Source organism: Haliotis cracherodii, unplaced genomic scaffold (assembly GCF_022045235.1).
Source record: "Haliotis cracherodii isolate W230 unplaced genomic scaffold, xgHalCrac1.p SCAF_6, whole genome shotgun sequence".
Lineage (NCBI taxonomy): Eukaryota > Metazoa > Mollusca > Gastropoda > Lepetellida > Haliotidae > Haliotis > Haliotis cracherodii.
This window is the reverse complement of record NW_027266319.1, coordinates 52,578,288-52,593,260: the sequence shown is the minus strand read 5'-3', so window position 1 is coordinate 52,593,260 and position 14,973 is coordinate 52,578,288. Positions and strand designations below refer to the sequence as shown.

Below are 14,973 nucleotides of genomic sequence, written 5' to 3'. Positions count from 1 at the left end.
TCCTGCTATATGGTGGAGGTCTGGAAATAATCAAGTCTGGACCAGACAATCCAGTGATTGATATATGAGCATCCCTAACTCTGACCCTGACCCTGACCCTGAGATTAATATTCTGTCAACATTCAACATAAAACCAGACCAGTTCTTTTAAATGTTTTATGGACCACTGATTTTGTTTTTCTAAACTGTAAGAAAGAACACGAATATAAGTTCCCGTGAACCATTACCAAATATAATGCTAGATCAGAAAAAATATTCCAATACTGGATTTTCCGCTCTGTTCACATGGTTCAGTGACCATGAACGAAAGGACAAAATGGTGACTGTCAAGATCCTCAAAGAGTTAATCATTGTGACATCTCAATAAGTATACAAAGTCTACATCCCCTACCAGCTGGTTACTGACAGAGAATGGGGGGATTCAAGGTGAGTTCAGATGAGTTGCAATCTCTCTAGTCGGGTCTCTCCGCATCTGATGCAGAATCGAGGCCATTTTGTGAGGAGAGCATGTCATGATCAACAGTGATAATCACAGGAGATCTTGCTGAGAGGAATATAACAAACATGAAGTCCCATCCAAATTTATATACTTGATGAGGTAAATACCTTTTCTTGGTCCACTGGCAATGTCAAATTGCACAATTATGACAAGCTTTGAAATATATATATGAAAATGTTCAAGACATATTCAGATGGGTGATGAGCCCTTCTCCCTCTCACACATGCAGGTTTGGGACTTCTGACATGATACAGTATTTGAGAATCTAATCTAAGTATTAAATAAAATCTAAGTATGAGGAAGTCTGTGAGCCAAGATGATTATTAACCATATGTCTGCAATGCCGGTATGTACATCTCCAAAGAAAATCAGCTCAGGTCAAAGGCTAGTCTACTCGAAGGCTTGCAAATATCACTAAAATTATTTAATTATAAACACTATGCCTTTTGACATATTTTAACCACATTTGGTGTTGTTTTGATTTTCTAAATGCACGTGTTTTACTCATAATAGTTTACATAATTTCTGAAATTATGCAGATTCTGAGGTCCCAAAGGGCTGTTATCCTACCTATACTAAGATGCTTTGCCAAAAGTCTGGACCAGATGATTCAGTGACTGACATCATAAGCATCGATCCACGCAATTAAGATACGATAAAATGCATCAACCAAGTCAGCGAGCCTGACCACCCGATCTCTTTAGTAGCGTCTTACGACAAACATAGTCTCCTTTAATGGCAAGCATGGGTTGCTGAAGACCTATTCTAACTCTGATCTCTTCACTGAAATGATAAAAGGCATCCTTGTTCTTTTAATACATAAGTTCAGGACAAAACGCTAATTTTTAACACTTCACAGAGGGGTAGAGCAAATTTTACTTCCTAAATAAAATACCTACAATCAGAAGTTCTCTATCTTCCTTGACAAGCATATGACCAAGTCAGATACAGACATACACCAATCTCTGTTTTCAGGTTGGTACAATTCTCAGTGAAATTGTTCATATTAACAGAGTATTTCTGGTTTACAAATCCCAGGTACGGGGTAATGTCCTCTGTATGTAGTTCCTCCTACCAGTAATTGTTCTCTAACAGGGTTTCCAGACCAAGGCCATGTCCCACCAAGTGATCTTAGCGCCAGTGTGAACGTAATTCCCATACCATAACATAGGCTTACAACAGTCATCATGCTACGATTGCTTTGTGGAGCAGGGCCAAGGCTTCACTGTATGTGGCTAACATTTGAAAGGCATTAGCTGCCAATCTCATTAAAATCAGATCTTAGTTCTTGCTACCGCTTAACAAAGACCTTAGGACATCCCATTAGGGGTCACGTCAGAACGACCTTTCATCCGACCAATCAGAGCGTCGCTTACCAGATCATGAAAGTGATATTAGCGATTCAAAAATGTTCTTTTGTTTTTAAAGCGAGAACACATGTTACGAAGCGTAGTCGCTAATTTGAAATTAGTGCACGAGAAAGCTGCCTTCTGGCTATTGTATAATTCTTGTCAGAAATTCCATTGGTCGGTCAGAGTTTGCAAAAGGTCGGTCTGACGTGATCCGTAATGGGATGTCCTCAGGTCTTTGGCGTGACGCAACTTGCATAACTGTACTTCCTAACAGATTTGTATCTTCAGGTATAACATACATGAACTCTTTAGTGAATAATTCCTAGACAAGGCGCTTACATCTCCCTTATTGTTAATTATACATGTATATCACTGTTGAATGAGTGAGTGAGTGAGATTGAGAAACTATTTTACAACAATTTAACAACAAACTACAGAGCTGGTGACAGACTACATACAAGAAGTACCGCTACATGAGGAAATACAGGCTATTTCTCCACAATGATTGCAGACAAACATGCAAACAAATCTCAAAATCTGCTACTGCTACTTATTACGAAGAATAGGAAAAATAAATCTCGCAACCGGGAAGAATTCACAGCATGATCACATTCCCCTTTAAGTGTAATTCCTGTCATATAACAGGCAAGGGACTTAACTAACTGTAAAAGTCAAGTTTTCACCCTTGCCGAACTAGGCTGGAATGTTTGGGCTCTACCAGGGCATCACCGGTGGCTATTAGAGTTATGTCCCTTCTATGTCCCTCCTACTGACCAATCAGATTCAACCTCTCATATCACTTGCATTTGCTTCAAACAAAATGGCATTGCCCAGTCAAGAAGATCTTACTGATAATAAAATTCTCTACTGTGACATGCTTTGCAAATACTGCAATCGACTGCACAGCAGTTTACGAACCAGACGTTGATTTCGGTACATGATTTTGATTGGACACACAATCACAGGCACAGCAGAGTTGGTCATTTGCCCCAACGAAGTGAGTTACTATGGTTTTGATGTTGGTTTCGAAAAATATTTCAGATATGTCATGACATGTAATCTTGATGTGAGAGGAATGCCTAGAGTGATGCAGGTCTCAGACGTTTACCACTTTGGTGAAACCAACGAGCACGGGTATGGTGCTGACAAACCTAGAACCATAATCGGGGCAAACTGGGATTTGAACCAACAAGAAAGAGGTTTCTTGTAAGTGTAAGGGATACAACTCTGCACAGTTGGTTGGTTGGTTTGTTGTTTAACACCACACTCAGCAATATACCAGCTATATGAAGGCGGGCTGTAAATAATCAAGTCTGGACCACACAATCCAGTGATTGATATCATGAGCATCGATCCACGCAATTGGGATCGATGACATGCATCAACCAAGTCAGCGAACCTGACCATCCGATCCCGTTTGTCGCCTTTTACGACAAGTATAGTTGCCTTTTACGGCAGTAAATTGTGGTGCCTTACATCATTTGCTACATGACTGGGTTACCCATGACCCTCACCCATGGCCCCCACTCGTGTCCCCCACCCATGCCCCCGACCCATTTTCCCACCCGTGCCCACATCTGAAACAAGTCATTCTTACTTATTATCATCTGTTCACCACAAATTCCATCTTTGTAATCCCTTTAGACACAGAATCCCAACACGAGAAAAACAACTTTCTTACGACAAAAATGACAAAAATGACAAATACAGAGCTGCCAGGGATCACTAAGCAAGTTTTCCGCTTCAGGATAAATGTCTAATCAGCCAATTAGCATTTAGACTTTTAAGGTTTAGGAACGAGTGAGTGAAGCATCCGGACAATCACATATGTTTTCTATCAAAAATATATATAATCAGGGAGTTCTGAATGCAAAAGAATAAAGCCATGCAATTTTATTGTGGCTATTTATACATCCTGCTGTTTGTGAGAGAAATGACATTTACATCCTAAAGGGTGCACTATCGACATACTTCAAGGGTATGATTACTATTATTCATTTAAATATTAGCCTGGCAAACTAGATACTTCCTGTATTTGTCAAAGGGAGCTAACAACTAATATCACATTCCACCAATGTTTTACCTTCACAATACCCATCTGCAATTAGCAATATACATCTGAATGTTATCAAATATGTCCATATCATTTCTCATTTACATATGTAAAATAACACATTACTATCATCATATCTATAAAATATTATAATCTTGTAGAATAATCAAACAAGCTTAAAATTTAATTAAAGTGATGAAATATCAATATTTAGTTTTGTTACAAACATCTTGAAATGTATAGTTTCAACACAACCAAGGGAGGTAACTCACCTGGTGGTCCTCCAGAGAAGTTTCGGCCCGTTGGTTAGATATGATCAGCAGCCGCCTACCGCTCACCCGTGATGTGGTGAAGATGAGGCGATCCGTGAGGATGACATTGTAGGCTCCGATGGGCAGCTTGTACACAAATAGGGGGGAGTGCTCTACATGGCTGTCATAGACCTGGGCAGAGCATGCACAACATGTGTACAACATTCACGGAGTGAGTGAGTGAGTGAGTGAGTGAGTGAGTGAGTGAGTGAGTGAGTGAGTGAGTGAGGTTTAACACTGGTTTGTACTGTATTTTAGTTAGATCATGGCATGTAAACTTGATGAGTGAGTGCGTGAGTGAGTGAGTGAGTGAGGTTTAACACTGTTCTGTACTGTATTTTAGAATGAGTGATTCAGTCAGGTGAAATTAGGTTTAATGTCACGTCCAAGATTATTGCACTTATACAGCTTATACATTTATAATCCCAAGCACCCGACACAGTAACAACGAGTACCATCTTTTAACGTCTTTTGGTATGACGGGGCCGGTTATCGAACCCCGGACCTTCCGTTCTCTGGGCATATGCTCTACCACTAGACCAGCTTATTGTGATAGGAAAGCCCGAAATGATGCAGGTCTCAGAATTCTAACCCACAATCATAGGTTTCTGGCATGCCCAAGTGAGGCAACTCTGCGCAGCAAATTGCAGCACCTTAGATGACTTGGCCACCCTTGCACCTAACTTGATGTGGGAGGAATGCTCCAAGTGATGACCTAGACGTTTACCACTTCTGTAAACCCCACCAGTAAGGGTATGGTGTTGACAAGAACATGCATTGAACTCATACATCTATTATTTCCTGTGAGACTCACACTGTCATGACAGAACTCATGTTTACATCAACGTGTTCAAAATATTTTTTTTCCTTTCATCAGATGATATTCAGGTTAGGATAAGATTTCAGGTAACTCGACATCCATTAACAGTCACAGTACTTAAGTATGCCAGGAGAACACCAGAGACATCAACCAAAGGTGAAAAACAGAAGAAAAACAGTTGTGGACAAGGTTACATACTCTATGCAACATAGTATATCCACAACACATAGAAGTGTGTCTTTCAGACAAGTCACTTTAATGGCTGACCAACTTACAGCATTTTTATCCAAGGGAGATAACTCCCAATATGTGACAGGTACCACATACCACAAGTGGCATTCATGCAACAAACAGGCACATATTTTTTCTTGTTTCACACCAACCACCACTAAAAGTCTTACTGACCCTAAGGTTATTATTTGATTGAAGTTCTGCATATTGAAAATATATTCAAGGACACTTATAATCTTAGTTAATTTCACACCAAAAATTGCCACAAGTAAGAGACTTACTGTACAAAATATTTTCAGTGGCATTGTAATTAACTTCAGCATGTGTACGTTAACAAAGGTTTGAAGACACCAGATACTTCCTTGATAATCTGCAAATCATTACAGCCAATGTAACTATGGTAACACCAATGGTAAGCGCTGCATTTGCTGTAATGACTCTATAATCTATGAGCGTCTATGTATAGGAATAACCGAGGGCAGATTTAGTCTACATCTCTAATCTGGAGCTGCCTTTAGAAGCAGTCCCATAATCATACGCCAGGGATATAGAAGGTGGTTTTACAAGATATAGTCCGTGTGAATAACATTTGTCATGTCAATTTAGGCACATCAAGACTATTTGAGGAATCAAAACAATTTATCAAAATGGCTTCCTCCCAACATGGCCGACTGGCCTGATGTGCAGGATGTTATGATCTCCTAGGTCTGACGACCAGGTGAGCTATGTGTACATTCTGTAAGATCTCGGTCTACCTGGAATGTGGATGTCTTGTCTTCATGAGCTGTGATGAAGTGCCGGCCTCGGGCATTCTGCGGACAGAGAATGACGGAGCGCTGGAATTGCTCGTAGCGTAGGGGAAGAAACTTTTCTCTGTTCTCATCTGAAATGTATAAAATGAGGTTATAACATAGATGTATAACATGAGGTTATAACATGGGATGTATAACATGAGTTCATAACATGGATGCATAGCATGAGGTTATAACATGGGAGTATAATGTGGGGTTTTAACATGGGATGAATAACATGAGGTTATAACATGGGATGTATAACATTGGGTTATAACATGGGGTTACAACATGGGATGTATAACATGAGGTTATAACATGGGATGCATAACATGAGGTTATAACATGGATGTATAACATGGGGTTACAACATGGGATGTATAACATGAGGTTATAACATGGCATGTATAACATGGGGTTACAACATGGGATGTATAACATGAGGTTATAACATGGCATGTATAACATGGGGTTACAACATGGGATGTATAACATGAGGTTATAACATTGGATGCATAACACGTGGTAATAACATGGATGTATAACAAGAAGTTATAACATGGATGTATAACATGAAGTTATAAAATAGAATGTGTTTCCCTCACAGTTTTCGCAGTACTTTCCTCCTTCCAAACTTACAGTATCTAAATAATCATGTAAAACAATGTCTTAAATGCACTGAAAGGCTTTCATTTGACCAGTCTCTGCTCCGATTTCAGAATAAGGGCACACGTTTACAAACAAGAGAAAAATAAGCTGTCAGTGGTGTAATGCTAAATCATCAATGCTCCAGAGTGTGCACAGTGACATCACATTTAGTCCTGCATTTAGCTGCACGTGCATGATTGCCATCATTGAGAAAGGGATAAAAATGCAAATCATTCAGTTGTTTGCACATCAAGTGTAGATCTCACATCTCGTATATTTAAAGCTATTGTGCTTGTAATAATCTCCATAAGTTGTGAATAACACAATATTTAGATGTGAAACATTTAATGAATATAGAACTTCTCTCATAGCTGATAAATACACACATTATTCCAACATCACTAAACATCACTGATATCAAAGAAGCTCACAAAATTTCCAAATATGAAATAAATAACTCATTCATTTATACCCTTGCAAACCTTTAAAGTATATGAACTACTGTACACATGTTCCCATGTACACTATATTTATTTTTCTTATGATATATTGTTATACATTGTAAATAATAATGTGGGTGCATTATGATGTGTGAGGGGGCACGGATGGCCCAGTCATCTAAGGCGCCGCGATTTGCTGTGCAGAGTTGTGTCCCTTTGGCACGCCAGAAACCTATGATTGTGGGTTCGAATCCCGGTTCACCCTGATTATGTTTCTAGGTTTGTCAGCACCATACCCGTGCTCGTGGGTTTCACCGAAGTGGTAAACGTCCGAGACCTGCATCACTTCGGGCTTTCCTCCCACATTAAGCTGACACGCCGTGATATAACTAGAATACTGTTAAAAACGGCGTTAAACCCAACTCACTCACTGTCATGTTTGAAAGATCATTCAACGACATGTATGTGATATACAAATGTGCATTACCGGTATTCTATTTGTATATGCATGTATTCATGAAATATTGCTTATCCTGACATCTTGCTTAATATTTAATCATTTTGTTGAAATATATAACTTTTCTCTTGTACCACATTGGTTTTTTTTAGAATAAACTTGAGTCACTGACAGTACTGACCTGTCTGTACCAGTATGTTGTTGACAGGGTCTGGGGATGTCTCAGTCCCGTCGAAACCCAGATCGGCAAACATCCTGTCGATGGAGCGACTCTCCAGGAGCAGCTTCCACTGGTTGTTCCTGCTCGCAGTGATCTGGAAGACACAACACTCATCAGCCATCTCCATGGGACCTGCCCCATACAGACATCCACACACAACACTCATCAGCCATCTCCATGAGACCTGCCCCATACAGACATCCACACAACACTCATCAGCCATCTCCATGGGACCTGCTCCATACAGACATCCACACACAACACTCATCAGCCATCTCCATGGGACCTGATCCATACAGACATCCACACACAACACTCATCAGCCATCTCCATGGGACTTGCTCCATACAGACATCCACACACAACACTCATCAGCCATCTCCATGGGACCTGCCCCATACAGACATCCACACACACAACACTTATCAGCCATCTCCATGGGACCTGCTCCCTACAGACATCCACACAACACTCATCAGCCATCTCCATGGGACCTGCTCCATACAGACATCCACACACAACACTCATCAGTCATCTCCATGGGACTTGCTCCATACAGACATCCACACACAACACTCATCAGTCATCTCCATGGGACCTGCCCCCTACAGACATCCACACAACACTCATCAGTCATCTCCATGGGACCTGCTCCATACAGACATCCACACACAACACTCATCAGCCATCTCCATGGGACCTGCCCCATACAGACATCCACACAACACTCATCAGCCATCTCCATGGGACCTGCTCCATACAGACATCCACACAACACTCATCAGCCATCTCCATGGGACCTGCCCCATACAGACATCCACACAACACTCATCAGCCATCTCCATGGGACCTGCCCCATACAGACATCCACACAACACTCATCAGCCATCTCAATAGGACCTGCCCCATACAGACATCCACACACAACACTCTTCAGCCATCTCCATGAGACCTGCTCCATACAGACATCCACACACAACACTCATCAGTCATCTCCATGAGACCTGCCCCCTACAGACATCCACACACAACACTCATCAGCCATCTCCATGGGACTTGCTCCATACAGACATCCACACACAACACTCATCAGCCATCTCCATGGGACCTGCTCCATACAGACATTGACACACAACACTCATCAGCCATCTCCATGGGACCTGCCCCCTACAGACATCCACACACAACACTCATCAGCCATCTCCATGGGACCTGATCCATACAGACATCCACACACAACACTCATCAGCCATCTCCATGAGACCTGCTCCATACAGACATCCACACACAACACTCATCAGCCATCTCCATGGGACCTGCTCCATACAGACATCCACACACAACACTCTTCAGCCATCTCCATGGGACCTGCTCCCTACAGACATCCACACACAACACTCATCAGCCATCTCCATAGGACCTGCTCCATACAGACATCCACACACAACACTCATCAGCCATCTCCATGGGACCTGCTCCCTACAGACATCCACACAACACTCTTCAGCCATCTCCATGGGACCTGCTCCCTACAGACATCCACACAACACTCATCAGCCATCTCCATGGGACCTGCTCCCTACAGACATCCACACAACACTCATTAGCCATCTCCATGGGACCTGCCCCATACAGACATCCACACAACACTCATCAGCCATCTCCATGGGACCTGCTCCATACAGACATCCACACACCACTCATCAGCCTTCTCCATGGGACCTGCCCCATACAGACATCCACACACAACACTCATCAGCCATCTCCATGGGACCTGCTCCATACAGACATCCACACAACACTCATCAGCCATCTCCATGGGACCTGCTCCATACAGACATCCACACAACACTCATCAGCCATCTCCATGGGACCTGCCCCATACAGACATCCACACAACACTCATCAGCCATCTCCATGGGACCTGCTCCATACAGACATCCACACACAACACTCATCAGCCATCTCCATGGGACCTGCCCCATACAGACATCCACACACAACACTCATCAGCCATCTCCATGGGACCTGCTCCATACACACATCCACACAACACTCATCAGCCATCTCCATGGGACCTGCTCCATACACACATCCACACAACACTCATCAGCCATCTCCATGGGACCTGCCCCATACAGACATCCACACACAACACTCATCAGCCATCTCCATGGGACCTGCTCCATACAGACATCCACACAACACTCATCAGCCATCTCCATGGGACCTGCCCCATACAGACATCCACACACAACACTCATCAGCCATCTCCATGGGACCTGCCCCATACAGACATCCACACACAACACACATCAGCCATCGCCATGGGACCTGCCCCATACAGACATCCACACACAACACACATCAGCCATCTCCATGGGACCTGCCCCATACAGACATCCACACACAACACTCATCAGCCATCTCCATGGGACCTGCTCCATACAGACATCCACACAACACTCATCAGCCATCTCCATGGGACCTGCTCCATACAGACATCCACACAACACTCATCAGCCATCTCCATGGGACTTGCTCCATACAGACATCCACACACAACACTCATCAGCCATCTCCATGGGACCTGCCCCATACAGACATCCACACAACACTCATCAGCCATCTCCATGGGACTTGCTCCATACAGACATCCACACACAACACTCATCAGCCATCTCCATGGGACCTGCCCCATACAGACATCCACACACAACACTTATCAGCCATCTCCATGGGACCTGCTCCATACAGACATCCACACACAACACTCATCAGCCATCTCCATGGGACCTGCCCCATACAGACATCCACACAACACTCATCAGCCATCTCCATGGTACATGCCCCATACAGACATAATGACAAAGTTAATCCTTACTCTGTGGTTAAACATACTGACATTGCCCCCGTTAGTTTTATTTGTTTGTTTGTTTGTTTTACGCTGCACTCAGCAATATTCCAGCTACATGATGGCGGTATGTTAATATTCAAGTCTAGACCAGACAATCCAGGGATTAACATCAATCAACACAACTGAGATACAATGACATGCATCAACCAAGTTAGCGAGTCCGACCACCTGATCCCATTAGTCGCCTCTTACTGACATAAAAATGACCTATGTCTATGTATTCTCTGTCAAAGACTACAAACCCAAACACTGCTCAAAGCACAATTTTCAGTCGACTTGAGTGCTATCCTATGGACTAATATTAGCAGAGCTTACTAGACCAAACAGCATTTTACTAGACTCAGGCTTCAGAGTAGTGGCTAAAGTCCTACAGGTTATGACAATCCTAGCCCTACGATCACTGTGTGAACTATCGACTTCATGACTTGAGTCCAGTATGCATCCCCCCTTATCCAACATCCTAGCTCCATCTCTGACGACTGCTGCAAGTGTCTGGTTGCACTTTCTCTATATCAGCCAACTAGGCTGCAGACTACCCTTAACCTATGTACACAAATGACTTGTCTATTAATTAAATCTGTTTTCACTAGGACCTTTAACCCTGTTAATATCGACCCATTTCTTATCATTGGGGGCACGGGTGGCCCAGTCGTCTGAGGCATTGCAATTCGCGGTGCAGAGTTGCGTCCCTTGGGCACGCCAGGATCCTATGATTGTGGGTTCGTATCCCGGTTTGCCCCGATTATGTTTCTAGGTTTGTTAGCACCATACCCGTGCTTGTGGGTTTCACCGAAGTGGTCAACGTCTGAGACCTGCATCACTTCGGGCTTTCCTCCCACATTAAGCTGGCACGCTGTTATGTAACGGCATTAAACCCAATTCACTCACTCACTCTTTATCATTGCTTTTCAACTGTGATTTCATATGTGACTTGTCTACAAGATGAATCTGGTTGAAGTTGAAATCAGATAGAAATTGTTCATGTGACCAATTCACCTTGCTTGAATCGGCTGATCTGATGATAAGATGGCTCACCCAACAAATCTGGTACATTCCATGACATATCAGGTAGAAACAAAACATATGGCCAGAGGTAGACAATGGATACAGCACTAGTGTATAATGTAAGCAGGTGAGCTATCCTACAAAGACATCCCCTGTAATTACCAGCAGTGATGTCGTCATCTGTTGATCATCCATCACCAGGTCCAGTTTCAAGATGGCCGTTTCAACGCGGGTAGAAACCACAGTCTTTTTCCTCAACAAATCCACAAAAATAATCTCTCCAGCCTGAACATGAAAGGAAATAATACATCCTTAAAAAAAATATATGAATATGTTTACTGACCTACTGACCCTAAATATAGGGAATGTGGAAATACAAACTCAAACACAGAGAGTTTTAATTACCACTGTGCCTGATATTCACATTTCTGGAAAACGAAAAGCAAATTGTTGCCCTGACTGAGCTAAAATGACTCAAGTCAAAAAAGGACGAGAATCTGTACTTTGCTCAGAAAGTGTTATCCCAAATATAACATTTGTTACGTTTGACCACTTTCTAAATGGCATTGTGTGTTCGTATTCACTACACTGGAACTGGCAGGGTATGACTTTGTTCCCATGTGAAAACTAAATCACCAATGTGATTACAAACCCCGGCCACGGCCCCCAGCCACGTCATACCAAAAGATGTTAACAGATGGCACTTGTTGTTACCCTGTCTGGCGCTCAGCATTAAAGGGCTAAAACAAGAAGTGATCTTCTTGGAGTCAGTATAGTGTGTCTGAGTGGGGTATTTATATTAAACTGCAGCATGGTATCTCAGTGGGATAAAACTATAAATCGCTATCAGTACAGACTATTACAAGCAGCCAGAAACCCATTAGTCTGGACTAGTACAAGCAGTCACCCACCCACACAAACCCACACATCGCTATATATGCGCAATAATCTTCAACATGACATTAAACCCCATTTCACATCACCTCACTAAAGTGGTAAATGTCTAAAACCTATAACACCCTCAGCTGTCTTCCCACACCAAGCTGACATGCCCTGATATCCCTGACAGACACTTGAAGTGGTGGTGAACCACTCACTCACTGGCTGTGTTAAACTAACGTTTGTAGCGCAAACGTCACTTTGTCAAACAGAACCCTGTCTCTAGTACAGGAGAAACACGTACCCTAGTTCCAATGACAGCAACCTGTTGGTCGTCTAAAGTGTGCCACCAGCTCACCACACACACGTCACCTGTAGAACACGTCACTGGATGAGTGAGGAACTGGGCGAGGTCTAAAGCGATTCTATAACACACTTTCTGATTTATGTTATTGCTATTTTTCCATGTCCAAAGTCATGATTTTATTTTTACCCATCACCCCACAAATGTTGGGAGAGAAATCATCTGCACATATATCAATGTATTCAGACATTTCTCAAGAAAAACACTTGTCATAATGCAGGTCCTGGTATTTCTCTCTCCTAATAATTTCTATGAAATTCTAAAATTAACATTTTTTGTGAGTGAGTGAGTTTGGTTTAACACCGCTTTTAACAGTATTCCAGTTATATCACGGCGTGTCAGCTTAATGTGGGAGGAAAGCCCGAAGTGATGCAGGTCACAGACGTTTACCACTTCGGTGAAACCCACGAGCAAGGGTATGGTGCTGACAAACCTAGAAACATAATCAGGGCGAACCGGGATTCGAACCCACAATCATAGGTTTCTGGCGTGCCCAAGGGATGCAACTCTGCACAGCGAATCGCGGCGCCTTAGACGACTTGGCCACCTGTGCCCCCCCAAACATTTTGTGACACTATCTCTTGTATATATCCTGTGAGAGTAGTAACCTGTCCTTGGGCAGTGGTCAGTGGTAATGTCCAAACCATGGGGAGTGTTGTGTTTATCTGCATTGCCCAGCTACATCTATGAGGAACAACTCACTAGACACTCCCCTCTCATATATAACCTCTTCCAATATACGACGTCATCCAGTTGCGAGCTCATGTTCGCATCTCCAGAAATGATGTCATGATGGAACAATGTTTTATCGTGATATAAATAACACTTCGTTAGTCATTGTTCTTTGCGTTTTATTGTGTAGCTATCTTATATTTCAGAATAAATGAGTTTGTTTACAAACGAGAGAAAAGTCTGGTCATGTGATATGCCTACACCCGCGGTGTGGTCACTGGAGCAGAAACTTCCCTTGCTGAATAAGGCGAGCAGAGCTGAGTAAGCTCTGGGGTTATTGTTTGTAAACAATGCCTCAGAACGGTTAATGTACTGTCCCTATTCCACCTTTCAGACAAAAAAGAACACAAAAAGAACACAAAAAAATCATATGTATGATATGATGATGAATATATGAGACAAATGACGGCCTTGATTACCCTTAGGCTGCTGAAGTTTGATGTGTGTGACGTCGTCTGTGTTCCACAGCTGGTTTACTCGTGCCTTGGGTTCCTGAAAAAATCCCACATAATTCTTTCACAATGCTCTAAACAACAGAAAATGTTTGATTTTGAATATGGAGCATGTCAGGTTAATCAGCCCTTTTGTTTCCTGAGTGAGTGAGTGAGTATGGTTTTACGCCGCTTTTAGCAATATTCCAGCAAAAATGCCAGGGACACCAGAAATGGGTTTCACACATTGTACCATGTCGGGAATCGAACCTGGGCAAAGGCTTTAACCACTAGGCTACCCCATCGCCCCCTGACAGATACTCACCATGAGGGAGAAGGCTGGCACCAGGTAGATGTCTGGTTCGTGGGTCAAGATGAGAAGCCAGGTCACTGTTGGGTCAAAACACATCGCCACAATTGTCTTGTTTGGTATCCAAGACAACTGTTTAATAAGTGGAGGTTTTCCAGCAATGCTGTACCGCAACACAATTTGATCTGAAATCATCAGCAAATACTTAAACCATATATATACAAATAATATGGATCTGAAGATAATCAAATCCCAGATGTTCACAGGGCCATGAAAACAGGTCCCCAATCATAAAAACAGGTCCCAGTATGGCCACTGTGACAACAACATCTAAAACATAAACCAGACGTAAAGCATGAAATTAATCATAGATGGGGATTTCTATGTTGTAATTTGTATAAAATTACCTCTGAAAACATTGGACAATTCGACGCGGGACAGTCTGATTTAATTGTAATCTGGGTCACATTACACAAAATGCTTTAAGCTCTAAGACAATGGTTACTTCCATAC

The 14,973-nt window shown here is 42.6% G+C and overlaps 1 protein-coding gene across 1 annotated transcript in view; it reads right to left on the bottom strand.

Moving 5' to 3' along the window:
* The window catches only part of LOC139445466 (uncharacterized), a 54,337-nt gene that overhangs the window by 35,244 nt on the left and 4,120 nt on the right, over positions 1-14,973 (bottom strand). The window contains exons 3-9 of the mRNA XM_071226611.1: positions 14,476-14,645; positions 14,139-14,211; positions 12,928-12,995; positions 11,907-12,029; positions 7,784-7,916; positions 6,022-6,149; positions 4,177-4,347 (exon numbers count right to left, since the gene is read on the bottom strand). Of these exons, the coding sequence (XP_071082712.1) occupies positions 4,177-4,347; positions 6,022-6,149; positions 7,784-7,916; positions 11,907-12,029; positions 12,928-12,995; positions 14,139-14,211; positions 14,476-14,645 (866 nt within the window). The remainder of the gene's footprint in view (positions 1-4,176; positions 4,348-6,021; positions 6,150-7,783; positions 7,917-11,906; positions 12,030-12,927; positions 12,996-14,138; positions 14,212-14,475; positions 14,646-14,973) is intronic.